The 17,906-nt window shown below is 47.6% G+C and overlaps 1 protein-coding gene across 5 annotated transcripts in view; it reads right to left on the reverse strand.

Annotated features, from left to right (window-relative positions):
* Nucleotides 1-17,906, reverse strand: part of syne1b (spectrin repeat containing, nuclear envelope 1b) — a 107,144-nt gene that overhangs the window by 67,009 nt on the left and 22,229 nt on the right. For 4 of the 5 annotated variants that reach the window (XM_076299213.1, XM_076299212.1, XM_076299211.1 and 1 more), the window contains exons 1-11: nt 6,330-6,469; nt 5,830-5,927; nt 4,898-5,101; nt 4,305-4,512; nt 3,779-3,891; nt 3,420-3,625; nt 3,057-3,206; nt 2,099-2,390; nt 1,511-1,683; nt 733-1,042; nt 248-412 (exon numbers count right to left, since the gene is read on the reverse strand). In XM_076299213.1, the coding sequence (XP_076155328.1) occupies nt 248-412; nt 733-1,042; nt 1,511-1,683; nt 2,099-2,390; nt 3,057-3,206; nt 3,420-3,625; nt 3,779-3,891; nt 4,305-4,512; nt 4,898-5,101; nt 5,830-5,883 (1,875 nt within the window). In that variant the 5' untranslated portion in view covers nt 5,884-5,927; nt 6,330-6,469. Of the gene's footprint in view, nt 1-247; nt 413-732; nt 1,043-1,510; nt 1,684-2,098; nt 2,391-3,056; nt 3,207-3,419; nt 3,626-3,778; nt 3,892-4,304; nt 4,513-4,897; nt 5,102-5,829; nt 5,932-6,329; nt 6,517-6,683; nt 6,843-7,065; nt 7,217-7,548; nt 7,729-8,273; nt 8,924-9,178; nt 9,333-9,614; nt 9,782-9,896; nt 10,021-10,362; nt 10,551-10,905; nt 11,005-11,133; nt 11,362-11,540; nt 11,692-11,910; nt 12,072-12,262; nt 12,404-12,706; nt 12,884-13,515; nt 13,684-14,154; nt 14,320-14,536; nt 14,646-14,849; nt 15,059-15,408; nt 15,568-15,722; nt 15,858-16,018; nt 16,184-16,545; nt 16,705-17,167; nt 17,336-17,646; nt 17,791-17,906 lie in introns of those variants that run through there. The other variant, XM_076299214.1, reaches the window with a different exon arrangement.

Genomic DNA, 17,906 nt, shown 5'->3' on the forward strand with positions numbered 1-17,906 from the left:
GGAGGAGGAGAGGAAGAAGTTTTAAGTGATTCTAATGCTGATCAGCTAGACATTCAAAATGGAAAAAGGATCTCATTAACCATGACATCTCATTCCAGGTCACTATGATTCATTAATGTTCTGAATTAACTGAAAGATAAGCATGTCTGTTTGGGTATTTTTTTTTTTTAATATTATATTTAATAATATTTTAATATTAGTTTACCACCCATCTAAGCTATTATTCCAAGTTTGCTTTGTCACTCACTCGGACTTTGGCCAGTTTCCTCTGTACGGCGTCTGCGTCTCCAGACACGTCTGCCCAGCGCTGCAGCTCCTCGCGGGCCGAGGCCAGCCAGTCGCTCATGTCTCGCACGGCCTCTAGGTACACCTGGTGCTCCCTCACCGCCGCCTCCATCAGGCCCAGCTTCCCCTACAGCACAGCACACACACACACACACACACACACACACACACACAGGCTGTCAGAGGAACTTTCACTACCACACAGCTACTGAACCATCTGTGTCCTAAAGTTGAACAATTCAGGGAACACTTAATGAAATTTTAGAAATATTGTAAATGTATTTATTGCAACATTGTAAAATATAGGAAACATTGTTGAAGACCTAAACACCCTTGTTGAGGCTTGTTGTGGGCCTTTGTGTGCCCAAAACTCTGAATTTGATATTTCTGACAACAATAAGCACAAAATGACATACAGTAAGACCACCACTGTCATAGACTCTGTACCTTGACCACAGCGGTCACATCGCCAAAGTGGGACTGGATCTGGTCGCGGCACTCGCGGGAGAAGGCCCTGTCGCCGGTCTTCTTGTGCAGCTCGACGGCCTTGTCGGTGAGCTGGGCGAGCGTGGCCACGTGGGCGTTGACGTCGGCCAGCGTGGCGCGCAGCCGCTCCAGCACGCACAGCTTCTCCTTCAGGCCCGGCTGCTCCAGCTCCAGGCAGCCCAGCTGCTGCTCACAGCCCTCGAGCCACTGCTGCAGCGCCGCACGGCTCTCCTGGAAACTGCCCCACTGAGACACCGTCCACTCTAGACGGCTGGACACACACACAAGGAGAGAGACGGGGGGCGTCAGGTGGAGGAGGATTTGAAGTGAGTGTGGTGGTGTTTTCCAGTGTTAGCAAGCTACATCAGAAAAATCATGAATTGTTGATGATGGCCATTGGCCATTAGTGTGTGTGTTGACTTGCTGGTGTGTGTGTGTATGTGTGTGTGTATGTGTGTGTGTGTATGTGTGTGTGTGTGTGTGTATGTCTGTGTGTGCACTGTATGTGTGTGTGTGTGTGTGTGTTTGTATGTGTGCGTATGTGTGCATGTGTGTGTGTGTGTATGTGTGTGTGTGTATGTGTGTGTGTATGTGTGCGTGTGTGTGTATGTGTGTGTGTGTGTGTGTGTGTGTGTGTGTGTGTGTGTTTGTATGTGTGCGTATGTGTGTGTATGTGTGTGTGTGTGTTTGTATGTGTGCGTATGTGTGTGTGTGTGTGTGTGTGTGCGTGTGAGCAGACCTGTGGCAGCTCATGGAGGTGACGAGCGTGCTGGCCCAGGTGTCTCGGAGCTCCTGCAGCTGGGTGCGGATGGCCTGCTGCCTCTCTGGACCGCAGCTCTTCAGCAGCTGCTCGCCCTTCCCCAGCGCCAGGTTCAGACGCACCTCCCCCTCACCCTTCATCAGCAGGATGTCCTGCAAACACAACAGCAGAGGCCAGAGTGACCATCACTTCAGAGAGGACATTAGAGCCCTGTCTAAGGACCATCAGACACATTCCTCTAATTTGCAGGATAAATTGAACTGTGTTAATTAACTATGTTGTTAATTAACTATGTTGTTAATATTAATTTGTAATAATGTTTTGATAAGTTTGTTAGTTATATAATACAACATTCTTCTTTTCTCATACAGATACCCTAATAGAGGTCAATCAGCTACTTAGGCAGGCAGGTACAGTATCTGAGGTAGAACTCAGTCAGCAAACTCGTGGAGCTGAACTAAATGCATGGAAGAATGTGAACCTCTGCTACAGTTTCACTTTCAAAACTAGAGTTTAAGTCTGTTAGATTTGCCCTATTAGGTCTGTATTGCTACAAAGTGGTCTGACCTGGATGAGAGCCAGGCGCGTCTCTAGCGTCTCCTTGTTGCCGGTGGTGCTGTTGAGGGAGGTCAGGCGCTCCTGGACGCCACTCAGCCAGCCCAGGCAGCCCTGCAGCGCCTCTTCGAAGGCCTGCTGCTCCTGCAGGCCCAGCTGGCAGCTGCGTAGGCGCTCGCGCAGGCTCCGCACCAGGCCCTGGTGCCGCGTCTGCAGCTGCGCAGCCGCCAGCACCTCCCCTCCGCCGCCGTGGCCGGTCTCGTGCAGAGACTGCGCCTCCTGGCACAGGGTCTCAAACGAGTCTCTGTGGGAGAGAACATGCATCAAACACAACAAACCATCACATACACAACATACATAGAGACACATAAAAAAAACATATTTAAAAATAGCCATGTCAAACCTAATGTCCATTGGCATGCTGTATTACTGTACATTAGGCCTTCTCTTTTAGATGACAAAAGAGGAAGTTCTAAATGAGCAAACCACTCCAACAGGTGCAACACAACGCTGTACATCCTGCAACTTCTGATAAGATGTTATCATTTCGGTAAATTCCAAACTATTCACTGGAGTCAAACTGCGTCATTATATAGACCTCAGAAGTTCGCCTACAAAAAAGCTGCCATCTTTGTCCATATAAGGAGATCCAGTATCTTGCGATTTTTCCGAAAATACATTTTCAATTATCGCACCTGTTAAACTCTCACGGGGACGAAGAAATCAGAAATGCAGACGTTTTGCTCTACACACTTTTGACCTCTGCCTTCGAGTGGATACTGTGACCTTCGGTACGTTAAGGCGGCGAACTTTGATTTTCGTTACCCTAGAGCTAACTTGCAATGCAACTTGGTATTTAGCTTCAATTAACTCCCGGATCTCCTTATATGGGCAAAGATGGCAGCTTTGGTTCCTTTTTGTAGGTGAACTTCAGAGGTCTATACAGAGGGGACATGACGTGAACTCTGACCTCTCTTGGGTCACTTCCTGCTGGAACTCCTCAACTCGCTGTAGTGCTGACTTCTCCAGTTCACTTGACTTCTCCTCGGGCAGCTCAGTGGTCATCCTCCCCTGCATCAGCTCCAACCAGCGCTGCAGCTTTTGGACGTGGTCCTCAAAGCTGCACACCCACAAACACACACACACACACATGACATCTGTTCCTTCATCTTACCAACCACTAGTCTTTACATTTCACACATACATAATATTTATATTCATGTTCACAAAACACTAAAATATTCCATGATTTCTTCAGGCCTGGAAAATGGGAAAATTGTAAAATTCCATGACTTTTGCAGGTTTTTCCTGATCATGGAAACCCTGGACTCACCAGTTGAGTTCAGTGGTGCTGCGCTCCAGGCTGAGCTGGTTCTGGCGGCACTGTTGCACGTAGCTGTCCCAGTCCTGCTGGGCCGAGCTCAAACGCGTTTGCACCTGACCGGCGCTGGCTTTGGGCAGGTGCAGCAGCAGCTTCTCCCCCTCCTCACACACCCGCGTCAGCCGGCTCTCGCCATCCTCAACGCGCTCCAGCGCCCCCTAGCGCACAGGAGGGGGAAATACACTCAGTACCTTAACACACCGCTGCATCATCAATGTGCTAAGGTTAACAGTAATGGCTATTCCTCATAATGAACCTCAGATGTGGAAATGATTCATGCTGCCATTGTGGGACAGGTGGTGGTTTTGTACCTTGAGTTTCTGAAGTTTGCGCTCCAGAGTGCTGATGTCACCAGACTGGTCAGAGCATTCTTTAACCACATCCCTCTGATCCGCCAGCCAGCCGTGGAACTCCTGCACCAGATCTACACACGACATGAGAAGGATGGAGAAAGGGGTCAGATTTCACCTGTAAATCCATGCTCTTACCATTGGAGCTGATGATTTTCACCTGTAAATCCCAGCTGTTACCTAGCCTGTTTTCACCAGACTCACTCACTTTGCTTCATTTCGTGAGAAGAGTGTGGGTGCTCACTGCTCACAATTGGGAAATGTTTCCAACCCTAGCATCATAATGGGTGTAGACTTCAATCATTGGTCCAAGCCTAACCAATCACATCGATTAGGGATTCCTTTCGTTACCTCCTAACGTTACAGTACATCCAGACTAGTATCTCAGTGAAATGAAAATGAGTGGAGATACTAGGTGGATGGGGCTGTCCAGGCTAGCTGTTTCCAGTAAAGTGACAGAGACAATATCAACGGTGGGCGGTCTTGCCTGTAAAGCGCTGCTGCAGACTGTGCTGGAGGGAGCCGAGGCTGCGGCCGCACAGCTGGTTGACCGTATCGTATCTCCTGATGAGGTCGGTGAGGGAACCGCCTAGTCTGGCCAGCTCCTCGGAGGGGAACTTCCTGCAGAGCGCGTTCAGGCTCTCCCGTGTGGAGTCGATGCTGTCCTGTTGACCCTGCAGCTCCTTCTGCACCTCCTACAGAGATGGAGAGAGGACATGGATCAGCACACAGATAGAACATCTCACAAGCCTCTTTCATTAGGAGATCTTCAAACACAGATAGAACATCTCATAAGCCTCTTTCATTAGGAGATCTTCAAACACACAGATAGAACATCTCATAAGCCTCTGTCATTAAGAGATCTTCTCTAGATTGTTACAGCAATATTGACTTGGCTTGATATTTTTGTTATTTCATTGATATTTGATTACGTTAAGCCACAACTCCAATGAAGTTCAATATGTAACTGATACAATTTTTTGGGGGCTTGGGACTGTTCATCCATAGAGGAAATAGTTTAATATACAGCACCTCACTGAAAACACAGTAGCATACGCTGTCTAGAGAGGCCAAGGCTACCTTCACTCTGCTGATCTCCTCTGGGTCTCCTCTGCTGGGAGAGGCCTGCAATGAGTTTTCCACTGTCTGCAGCCACTCGGACATCTGGGAAATGAAGTCCTCCAGCTGCTTCTTCTGAGTGCAGAAGTCTCGTAGGTTACTCCTTGACTGTTCACACATCGTCCGCACGTGGTTGGTTTTCTTCCTCAGCTCTGCCTCCAGGACCTGTGGGATGCATGGCGCCATAGTTTCAGGTAACTCATTTTTAGTTGAGGTATCAACTGAGAGATGGTGTTTGTGTTCAGCTTTGAGCTAGCTTGGCTCTTTGCTGTGTGTTCTGTGTGCTGTGTGTTCTCTGCGCTATGTGTTCTGTGCGCTGTGTGTTCTGTGCGCTGTGTGTTCTGTGTGTTCTGTGTTCTGTGTGTTCTGTGTGCTGTGTGTTCTGTGTGCTGTGTGTTCTGTGTTCTGTGTGCTGTGTGTTCTGTGCGCTGTGTGTTCTGTTTGCTGTGTGTTCTGTGCGCTGTGTTCTGTGCGCTGTGTGTTCTGTGCGCTGTGTGTTCTGTGCGCTGTGTGTTCTGTGCGCTGTGTGTTCTGTGCGCTGTGTGTTCTGTGCGCTGTGTGTTCTGTGCGCTGTGTGCTGTTTGTTGTGTGTTCTGTTTGCTGTGTGCTGTGTGTTCTGTGTGCTGTGTGTTCTGTGCGCTGTGTGTTCTGTGTGCGTTGTGTTCTGTGTTCTGTGTTCTGTGTGTTCTGTGATCTGTTTGCTGTGTTCTGTTTACTGAGGTTGGACAATTGGAAGTAAGTGGCCTGAGAAGTGAGTGTCAGGTGAGATGGGTGAGTATGTTTGTTAGAAGTGTGTGCATGTGTGAGTAAGTGTGTGTGTGTGTGTGTGTGTGTGTGTATGTGAGAGAGAGGTGTGTGTGTGTGTGTGTGTGTGTGTGTGTGTCCTGCCGTACCTGCAGCTCTGCTGGACTCTCCTGACTCCCACTGAGCTCCCTCATCTCGGCCATTTTCCCCTGCAGAGCCTCCACCTCCTGCTCTCGGCTCTCCACCTCTGCCTGCGCCCACACAAACACACACACACACACACACACACACACACACACACACACACACACACACACACACACACACACAGCACTCGTCATTCAACCTTGTTCAATTACACAATTCCTAGATGTATAATGTGTTCACAACAATAACAAATCAACATCCTGTGTTTTACACCTGTTGCACATTTTTTAACTATTGAACACTGAGTACCAAATACCATGTTCAACTCGAACACATAAAAATGAACAGAAAATGTTTAGCTTATACAGAAGTCATGATACAAAATACTACCTACTATATCAGAGACTACTACATCAATACATAGAAGTAATTGAAATCCAAGTGCTGAAATTGTACTATACACCAGGTTCTGGAACTGAATACTGAATACTGTGCTCAGCACATGCCTGTATCTCCGTGAGCCTGCGGTCTGTCTTCTGACTGTCGTCCAGGTGGCTTAGGCTCTCACTGAGCTCAGACACCGAGCAGGTGGACCAGCTGTCCAGCTCTCGGCCCACCTTGGCGATGTGCTCCCACAGGGTCAGGCTCCTGCTCAGGACGGCCATGTTATCCTCCACCTTCTCCGACACCTGCGAGAGACACAACAGGAACATCACACATCAGCTGGTCACAGGAAATGCCTGCATGTGAAGCAACTGCTGTACCACAGGACAATGCACAGTGCCCAAAGGATTTAGTTTCCTTTCTTGTGAATACCCAGGTTGCACCAATCAGACATGGTTAAAGTGCCACTCACATCCAGCCAGCGGTCCACTAAAGCCTCCATATCTTTCTTCACACACTCGGTCTCGCAGTCCGGAACTTTCTTCAGCTCTGCCAGCAGCTGTTTTCCTTTAACTGAGAGGCGATCAAGCTCGTCCTGGTGGCTCGCCAACTCCATCTTCACAGTCTCATGCTGTGCCAAACAGAAAAATACATCATCACATCTGTTCCGATCAAATCTGTGACTTGGTCTAATCCCGTTGTAATCCAAGCATCTTCTAAATGCCAGAGAGAATGGTTATGAATGGAGCAAATATATTTTATCATTTTTAACAACTGTCTAAATAGTATAATAGTCTAAATAGTATCCCATAGGAGCTACAAGTGTAGCATAACAGCTTGTGAAGTACACCTACCCGAGACAGAGATCTCCTGGTGTCCTCACGTTCACTAAGGGAGGTCCTGACCTCAGCCACTGCCTCAGCGCTCTCTACCACGCCGCTGATGGTGGCCTTCAGACTCTGGAAAGCCTTCATGAGCTCCAGCAGCGCACCACACTGCTCCTGCCTTTTCAACCAACAAAAAACAGCACATGTTGTATTCATGCTAAACCATGTCTGATGGACTGCTCAAGTTCAATGCAAATAGTAACATATCTAGAAGCCAATATATGGTTGAATATAGATATGACTGATCATGCATGCATACATGGTTTTATATACATGATCTAAGAGCTACTAATAGATTTAAAAAACAATTAAGTGAAGTGGAATTAAGAGTTAGATCTATACAATGCATCTTATCGTATCTGACTATAATAAAACATTTAAAAGAACAAATCATTAACTCAGTAAAATTGGGTCAAGTGGATCTTTGAAATCCTTGTATCACTGCTGTACCTCTCAGTGATGAGTTTCTGCGTCTCTCCCCAGGTGCTCTCCAGGAGGCTGACCTCTCTCCGCACCTCCCCAGCCAGCTCTGCATCTCTCTGGGCCAGCTGCTGGCCCTTCTCCCTCAACCACTGCTCCTCATGCTGGTGTGACTGGAGCTCTTCCTCCAGCTGCAGGAAGAACCGAAGCCTATAGAGCAGAGAGAAGGGTTAAATGCTATTTATATATACAGTAGGGGTTTCATCAAATAGCCAATTAGTCCACAACCCATATCAAAATCACTAGTCAGTGCTGTTGCAAGCAGTCCTGGACAAACAGGCTAAACCAACCAGAAATGCCTATGTATGGAAGTACTTCACTGAAATGGAAACCTGTTCCATAGTGACATGTAAGTTACATACAGCTGTACTGAAGTACAATAACAACACGTCTGCAATGGAAAACAGCTAGCACTAGCGACTAATCAACAATTATTATGAGCAACTTATCGATAATAAAAATCAGTAGTTGTGAAAACCCTGATATACAGTAGTAGTTCATACATAAATCTGAATCTGAAACTCACACTGCCTTTCACATGTACCTCGTTTTCCAACAACATAGGTAATATTGAGTTATCTAGACAAAGACCTCATTGCTAATAAAAAGTTCTTGGAAGTTAACTGGAATCCATTGAGAAAATTTTTATTTTTTATTTTCTGGGTGTGTAATGTGAACCAATGTTTGCTTGTCACCTCTGCTGCAGGGCGGTGACGCTGGGGTCCTTGAGGCCCTGCTGCTCGGCCTGCTGCTCCAGGTCCTCCACACTTTTGAGCAGCTGTTCGCGCCGCTGCCTGAACGCCGTCCACAGTGCGCCCAGCTCCTCCGCCTCGCTCTGCTTGGCCCCCAGCTGACTCCGTACCGTCTCCAGCTCAGCCCCCAGCAGGTCAGCCAGCGCCCGGCACGTCGTCCTGGCCGCCGTCCCTGCCTCTCCTCCTGCTCCGGCGCCGTCGCTCAGGTGCAGGTGGGCCTTACAGAGGCCCCCGTCAAGGCTGACGGCGAGCGCCTCCAGGCGGCCGATATCCGGCACGATGTCGGCCAGGTCCTGCTGGAGTTCCTGCACGCGGCCGCGCTCCCAGCTGCCGGCACTCTCCACCGTCTGCCGGAGGCCGCGCAGCACGCCGGCCGCCACGCCCCGCGTCTGCAGGAAGGCGTCCAGCCGCTGCAAGCTCTCGCCGGCCAGCAGCAGCTGCTGCTGGGCATCGGTGTACGGCTGCAGGGCGCCCTGCCACTGGGCCTGCAGCTGCTGGAGGCTGCGGGGCTCGCATGCCGAGGCCAGCTGGTCCAGCTGACTCTGGAGGCGCTCGCGCTCGGACGACTTCTGCTGGAGAGCGTCTGTGCGAGCCTGCAGGGGAACAGATACAGAGAGTGAGATTACTCTGGTCTTGTCCTTGGAGAGAAAGAGCTAACAGAACCTGACAGACTAAAACCCATTGACTCCCATTGAAAATCAGCACAATAAAGCCATGCAAAGTCACATTAGTACATTTGTGGTGTAGGTACAAGGCTCATCTAATAGGATGATGAACTATTACAAATCAAAATGAACTTCCTGGTATAATAACGGTGACATAGAACACTATTCAGATCTCCTCAGTACCTCCACTTCTGCTCTGGCAGGCTGCAGGTCGGTGATGTTGACCAGCAGGGGCGTGTGCAGGGTGGAGGCGAAGGCCTGGGCCCAGCGAGAGAAGCTCTGTAGGCCCTGCTCCAGCTGCTCCACCTGGGACAGCTGCTGCTCCACCAGCTGGGTCCTGGGGCAGAGGGAGGAAGAGATTCAAGATGGAGGACAGCTGCCAACATTAGCTGCCAACATGCTAAATGCTAATGATCAAAATTATCTAAATTTGAAACAAATTTAAATATATTAGGAATGATATTGAATATATTAACTAATTATGGCGTGATTTCCATGGATTAAGCCTAGCTCTAGACTAAAATACAAATTCTTCCTCTAAAGAGAGATTTCCATACAAAAAACATTTAGTCTAGTCCAGGAAACTGTCCCTATATGTCTCAGCATTAATGAGATGAACCTGTTAGATAGGGCTGTGCTCTGGGAAGTCCATCTCTGTCGCAGCTGGTGCAGTTCTTCTTTGAGGGCCTCCACTCGCTCCTGGGGTGCTGTGGGGTACAGCGCTTCTGCCTGGGTCCCCAACTCCTTGTGCAAACCCTCCATGTTCTTCAGCTCTGAACGCAGATGCTAAGAGACACATCATTGGCACAGAATCAGTACAGCAGAAGAGACACAGATGGATCAAGCAAGGCATGAGGAGTGTAGCACAAGTAGACTTTTAATAATGTCTGTGTTTGTTTACCTGCACGTCCTGAAGGTCACTCTGAAGTTTCGACTTGTCTGCAGGGAGAAGCTGATCTTCAGGGCCGGTGACCTGTTCACATCGCTCTAGAAAGTTCTGGACAGTGGTCCAATCCTTCTGATACCTGACAAGTGAGACACAGAGCATTTAGAAATTATCAACAGACACTGCTCACAATCTTACAGAAACTGATCAGAATAGTAGATACTAGATCACACTAGTATCCATAATCATATCTAGGTTCACTTTCTTTGACATTACAATTTCATTCACTCTTTTTCAAACACGAGTGTCTTTATTGTAGGTCTTTCTATGTATTTCTATCATGTTTCTATATCGTATTAAAAGTTTTGCCCTTAACTATAGAGGGGCTATGCTATAAAATGCTGTTAACTGAGCTTGCACTATGACATCCAGTGGATTGTTCAAAAGAATCTTCCTCGTAATAATCAGTCTGGCCTCTTACTTCTGCCAGAGACCCAGCAGGTTCTCCAGACGGTTCTGCGTGTCCGTGGCCTGCTTCAGGCTCTGCTCGTGGCTGCGCTGCAGCTCCTGCACCACCTGTTCCGCCCGATCGCGCTCACTCAGGCGCCGACCAGCTGTGCTGAGGGACAGCAGCGCCCCCCGCTGTTTCTCCAGTGACTGGCATACGTCCTGCAAAACGCCCAGAGGCAGGACATCAGGGCAAGTAATCATAGAAGTAGCTAATGAGAGTAGGTAACTGTTAAAGAAAACACACTAGAGTCTACGGAATCTAGGACTTTGAGATCAATGCCCGAAATGACTAATTGTAACTGACTGATATGTTGAGTCATCTCAGATGTAACATCCCTAAATGGTAGGAGCTATTGTAGATCAGGTGAGAAAGAGTAGACAGGTATGTAATTTCAGCTGAACACAAGTAGACAGTTAGACAGAAAGAGAGTGTGAGAGAGAGAGAGAGAGAGAGAGAGAGAGAGAGAGAGAGAGAGAGAGAGAGAGAGAGAGAGAGAGAGGAGGCTGCCATTACCATGTGTTCCTGAAGAGTGCGGTAGGTGTCTGAAGAGGAACCACAGGAGCTCACAGGCCTGCTCACTTTCTCCTGCAGGCTGCTGATGGCCACTCGTACCTTCAAACAACAAACATTTATCACCCCATAATCTTTGAAAATATTGCACAATCTGTGACTGTTTCACTCAATAGGACAGAATATAACCTGTGAACCGGTCAGTTGTGTTGTACACCTAATGGTGTGTACCTTTTCAAGATTGGCCTCAAACTTCTGCTGTTGGTTGTGGCTCTCTTCAAGTTGACGATTCAGTTGTTCCACATTCTCCTTAAGCTCCTCCCAATACCTGCCAATCTGTGTCAGACGGGCTTTGATTCGTGCCGACTCCCCTGAAGACAGGAACTGACCCAACGCCTGGGACTCTGTCTCCAGATGAGAGAAGACCTGCCCTTTGGCCTGAACCTCCGACTCAACATCCTGACAACCAGAGAATGCCGACGTTAAACATACAGCTTCTGATGTGAATAGACGGACTAACAGCTATTTGAAGGTTCCTAAAGAAATCTGATATGTGAGTGACTCAAATAAGAAAACTGCTTGGAAAACGATCTCCTGTAATCTCCTGTTTAATTGAATAAGAATAGCATATTAGGTACCTTTACTGCACTTCTCAACTCCTCCAGTGGAAGGCCTGAGCCCTTTCGTTTCTCCAGCTCTTTCTCCTTTACAGAGATCCAAGAGGAGAAGGCTTCAAACTCCTTCCCAAATGAATCCCATTGTGTCTTCATATCCTCTAGGGCCTTTTCACTGAAGAGAATACACACACAATAACCTTAATATATCTTACTTCAAAAGACAGGAATAGTGATATATTGCACACAAAACAACTGCCAATGATGAAGGCACAAATGAAGAAGACAGTTGAGATATATATCACTCTCAGGAGACTAAACTAGTCTAAACTAGTTAACCTTCCTAAATCATCTCTAAAACTGCTCTGGGACGTTTAATAATGCTGTGTATTACTCTTTTTTCAGTTGGGCTTGGGCCTTGTCCAGTTGCTTGCTGAGTGTGCGAGCCCGCTCCTGCAGCAGAGTCTGGTTCTGTGGGCCCAGCTGGATGTCTTGAGCTCTCCTCAGCAGGGAGCTGACCACTGATGCTTCCTTCTCACACTGTTTCAGCAGATCCTGAAATAACACGCGCACACACAACTTTGGTTTTACCACCACTATGCATCCACACTAACTAGGACTAGGATACACAAACACACACATACAGGTACATTCCTAGACATGCATGACCCACAGCTCTGTCTTTACAAACTACACACACAGACACACTCTGTCTGTCTCTCTCTCTCTCTCTTTCTCTCTCTCACCTGTGTCTGCTCCAGCTCTCCGGTCAGGCTCTCAGGGCTGCTGTAGGTGTGTTCTCTCTCTGTTACTGACGACGCACGACTCACAAACTCCTGCACCGCCCCCTGCTGGCTGTCAAACTCATGCCAGGCAGACAGAGCCGTCTGCAGCACAAGAGCAAGAATACAGCATGTTACTACTGCACTGAATCTTTCCCAACAACATAATTTTCATCGGTAGAAATATTGGACTGTCTGTTTATGTTTATTAAAATTATAATGTGCCATATGCACTGTTTATTAGGACACAAAATGCATATTATCAGTACACACATTCCCCAACATGGCATTTATTAAAGTAATACAAAGAAAGGAGGGAAGTAAATGTTCAAAGCCAGCCATGTCAGTATTCATACATACAGATTCTATTATTATAGAATAGTGGGCATTTTCCATTTCTCCATTCACCTGCAGGCTCTGCTCATGGGTGTCCATGGTCTGCTCCATTCTGCTGAGCGTGTCCTGCAGCTTCTGTAGGTCCTGCTGGAGGGAGTCCCTCATGTCCTCGTCCACGTGCAGCTGCTGCCCCCTGCTGGCCAGCTGCTGCAGGTCTCTCCTGCGCACCTTCATACGCCGAAGCTGCTGCTGCTCGAGCAAGACAAGCATCTTACTAACGCCTCATCACAAATTGGCAACTAATATACCACAGCGCTAGAGAAATACAACTGATACAACTGCCCCAGGATAAGAGGAGAGTGCATATTTAATAGCAATGTACAGCTACACAACACAAACATGTCATTTTATTTTTAGACAGTCGAGATTTAATTGCTCTAATCACGTTGAAGCGATATTACTGCTGTTGCTTCTCTGTTACAAAACTTTGGCTACAGGGCTCCTACAACTTTATGGGAAGAGGGTTTCTTTTTTGAGGGCAGACTATAAGAATAAAAAATAAAAATAATTATAAAATTTGAATATATATTATTTTAGATATTATATAGATATAAAAAAATAGATGGTTTATAGGTGTTAAATAGTTTGGCAGCTGATGTAGCTATGCAGCAGTGTGTAGGTGTGGTGGGTAAAACTGTCCCATTTCCCTTTCAGTTTCACCAATGCCTCCTCCTCTCTGCTCTTCTCATATCTGACTGATTTGGGTCACTTGCTCTGCATTTTGGCTCACATACACACATTTTTGCTCTGTATTTAGAATGAAACTGCCGTGAGCTGACATTGCGTGACACGACACAGACTATGCTGTCACAAGTGGTCACCTGGTGCATGAGCAGCATCTGCTGCGCCTCGCGGACCGTCTCGGCGTCCAGGATCTTGGCCGCCTCCGCCTGTAGCTCCTGCTGACCCTGGATCAGCTCCTCCAGCGCCGAGCGCACCTCCTGCTGGAACTGGACGCAGTCGCCCACGGCCAGCAGCATCCGCTCAGACTGTTATAGAGAGCGGAGGGCACAGGACAGAGGGACACACTTAGACTGGACTGCACGCTAGAGTGACTGAGTTGCATTAGGAGTCAGTGTGTTTTCACATTTGATAAATTATGATGACTGAAATACGGCTTTGTGGTGATTTCTGCATATTGTAGTTACAGCTCTGGAAAAAAGTTAAGAGGCCACGGCACATTTTTCTGATGTAATTCTACAGTTGCTGAGTGACATTCGAATGAGTTGACGGTCATACTCAAAAATAAGAGACCACTGAAAATTTGAATATGACCGTCAACTTATCCGGATGTCACTCAGCAACTGTAGGATTTCATAAGAAAAATGTGCAGTGGTCTCTTCATTTTTTCCAGAGCTGTAGATGAATGTGTATGTGTAATTGTGTAATTGTGTGTGTGTGTGTGTGTGTGTGTGTGTGTGTGTGTGTGTGTGGTGGTGGTATGTTGGTAAGGGTTTTACCTCCATGAGGGAGGTGAGGAGGCCCTTGAAGTCGACGGAGAGTTTGCTGAGGGCATCTCCCTGCCTCTCGGCGTCGGCTTCCCAGCAGAGCTCAGACAGGGCAGCCAGCCGAGCCTTCAGCCAGCCCACGTTGCCCTCCTGCAGCTCGGCCTCACTACGCAGGGCCTGGGGACCAACACAGGGGTCATCAGACACACAAAAACACACAGAAGGCCTACTGTACAGGACAAAGCTCTTTTTTCCCTGCAGCTTACCCAGCAGACCCTGAGAGCAATACAACACTTGTAGATAGACACATGCGTATTGTACATACAAATGCATGCATGCCATGCATAAACACAGAGGAAATAATGTAAGTGGCATGTCAGGCATTGTTCCTCACCTCTATGTTGGATTTGACTTGTCCATACTTGATGGGGTCTTTGACTCTGTTTCTCAGCAGCCTGAGCTGACTCTCTTTGGAGGAGAGCCAGGAGGAGAGCTCGGAGAACCTGTTAAAAAGAAAAGATTAATTTTCATTGCAGAGGGCTCTGCCTTGCCGAGAAAATAAATGCATAGGACAGCAGAGGAAAAAATCAATAATTCACTGATTTAAATAAAGATCAGTGGGAGCAATATTTTTCATTATGCTTCAGGCAGCCATAAACTCATATGCATACATATGAGCCTACACAGTGGTGCCTCTCTGTCCTTACCGAGAGTTGAACTCTTTCCATTTGTCTGGGTGCTGCATCAGTTTCTCATGCGTGGCCTGGATCTCCTCCCTGACCTCAGAGAACGTGAGTCTGGAGGACTCCAGCACCTGATGGGCCTGGTCACCTTCCGGAAGCTTCTGGCAGAGCTCCTCCATGTGTTGCAGCCGCTTCTCACAAAGTGCTTGAGGACCTTTCTCCCTGAAGAAGGCCTGCATGGCGACACAGAGGAACAATCAAACCATAAAATTGTGACTGTAATTAACTCAATACTGATTAACTCAATACGTTTATTGTACTGAATATCACATAGACCCAGTCTGTAGAATTACAATGTTTTACAAACTGAAATGAGCAAAATTGCCATTCCAGTATAGCTGCCCCATAATAGCCGCAGGAAGTACTTTTAACTGCACCCTAATTTTCCCCTTAACTGCTCCAATTACTATCTGAAAACAACCCTTCAAATACATACCCAATAACGTAACCTCCATGGTCCTTCAATTAATTTCACTATCCTTCATCAAGGCTAATAGCAGGAATCATAAGTACACAGTCCTACCCTGTGCTCTCGGATCAGCCTCTCACTGCCCACTCCGGGCAGACTGCGGTTCTCGCGGGCCAGCTCCGCCTGACACTCCTGCAGCGAGCCCATCAGCCGCCCGTGCTCCACCTCCACCTTCAGCTGGAGCAGGTGGTACGGCACCTCCGCCTGCAGGTCCTGGGAGACATTACACGGCCAGATAACAAATGAGCATCATGGTCAAAAAAAAAAAAAGACATTGAAAAACTGCTTGACGTAATAATGGATGAGGCTCTAGGTGTAGTGTAGTGTAGTGTAATGTAGTGAAATGAGTGGGCGGGCTGTAAACTGACCTTCCACTGCTTGTGCAGTTTCCTCACAGTCTCCTGCAGGCTCTGTTGCTCCTGCTCAGGCAGTATGTCTGTTAACTCATCGCAGGCCTTCAGGAAGGCATTGAGGACTCTCTGGTCCAGCTGCCCAAAGAACTCCTGCAATCAACAAATAAATACATACAAATAAAAACATTGAACCCTCCTGCACTGAATCTACAGTACATTTAAGCAGTTTGCTTCAGGCAAATGATCATTTTGGGTTGTGCATTGCATGTCTTTTCTAAAGATGTGCGTCTGACTTGACTTGTTCCCCTCACCGTGTGTTTCTTCAGCAGGTCCTCTGGGTTTCCCCTCTCCGTCATGGAGGTGCGGGCCATCTTCAGTACCTTCTCCAGCTCCACTCGAGACTCCTCGAAGCGCTTCATCAGGCTGCTGTTGGCCTCCACATGCTTCTTCCACTCAGTAGTCTCCTTGATCATCGCCTGGAGGTGCGCAACATTACATAAAGATAGAACACACAAACACCACCATTTAAATAAATAAAAAAAATCACAAACCAAACCATTTCAGGTTTATGAGGTAGAAAGAAACACCTCCTGATGAACCTGAAAAAAGCCCCATCTACAGTAATCCTTAAGCCACTCCTACTCTGTGGACAATAGACAAAAGGTCTTTAGCTCTCTAGTACACCGCCCGGCTCTTTTGGCACTCCTCAGAGAACACTCCACCTTCAAAAATCTAATAAAAGCTCCTTGATTCAACCTCCATGCTTCTGATACGATTTGAGAGAAAGGTCTCATGTAAAGACAGCCAGCAAAATCAGCTCTTTCCTCTTGTCCCGTACCTGAGAGGACGCCTGCAGCTCAGCTACTCTCTTCTGCAGCAGCGAGGTGTCCAGGTGCCGCAGCGTCTTGCTGCTGTCCAGCACCCTCTGGATGATCTGGTGGTTCTTGTCGATCACAGACAGACACTTCTTACAGCTCTGCTGATAGGTCACCAGCTCCTGAAGACAGAGAGAACAATGTGCTTTAACATTAACCTCACACTCCTACAGTACATCATGATTGATGGTTCCTCTATGTTGAACATTTCATGGATGATCTCATAATTCAACAAGCGGGGGTGCTCAGGGGTGTGACAACATTTTTATTTCCCCTGTTTTGTTTCTCAAAGTGTAGGGCTGAATAATGAGTCACTTTTGGCCTGGCATCCCCAGTCAGGTCATTAAGTCCAACAGAATATGATCTGCTTCCTCATGTCAGTGGAGGTAATCGAAGCACCCCAAAAAACAGAATAATCTCTTTTATCTTTATCACATCTGGACCTGTTCAGTCCAATCTGTTCTAACTGAACATAATGTCATTTTAATTTAGTGGTAGTGCACCCCCCAAAAAAACATCAGCACTGGACCAGAACTACAGGCCGTTGATCTCCAGGATGAGTCACCCTTGACCCTGGTCAGTCACCTGACACTTCTGCTTGAAGTCCCCAGCAGCCTCGGGCTCTCGGGCAGCAGTGATGCGACTGGCCTTCTCCAGGGCCTGGTAGAACCCTGTGATGTTCTTCTCCATTTCCTCCAGGGGAGCCAGCAGCACCTGCGCTTCTTTCAGCAAGGGCACGGAACGCTCACGCACCTGTGGGGAACCACACACAGGAGAGGATGAGTCAGGAGGATGAGTCAGAGGGATGAATAGGGGTCCTTTAGTGTTCTATGAGAGGAAGATTCTCTTTTGGGGTGGTATTTAATCCCCCTTTATGAGAGAACAGGAGGTCATCTTAGCCCTCTCTACAAGAAGGTCTTATTACCTACAACAGGAAGGTGGAGTGGAGATATAAGAATGAACATGATGAGGGGAATAAAAGTGAAGGAATAAAAAGGTACTTTTTTATTTTACTCGGAGATGAAAGAGAGAAAGAGAGAGGGCTGGCTGGCGTCCTCACTCACTTGGCAGAGCTGCTCCTTCAGGGCAGTCATGGCGTCCAGCATTTGGTTGATCTCCTCTTGGGGAGTGTCTTTAGTCAGCTGCTGGGCTTTGCGAGTGGCACTTTTATACTGCGCCTCCATGGGAGCTGCCTTGTGCCTGATGTCCTGCTGGGGTGCAGACAGACACACAGGACTGAGAGATCAAGACCACTCTCATTATGAAGCAATTACTCAGGGTTTGATGAATATACAAGGAGACCTAAATCTAATAATGCTTTGCC

Source organism: Alosa pseudoharengus, unplaced genomic scaffold, assembly GCF_046254945.1.
Source record: "Alosa pseudoharengus isolate Yale_2024_CS ecotype anadromous, Long Island Sound unplaced genomic scaffold, YU_APseudo_1.1 YU_APseudo_1.1_scf_22, whole genome shotgun sequence".
Lineage (NCBI taxonomy): Eukaryota > Metazoa > Chordata > Actinopteri > Clupeiformes > Clupeidae > Alosa > Alosa pseudoharengus.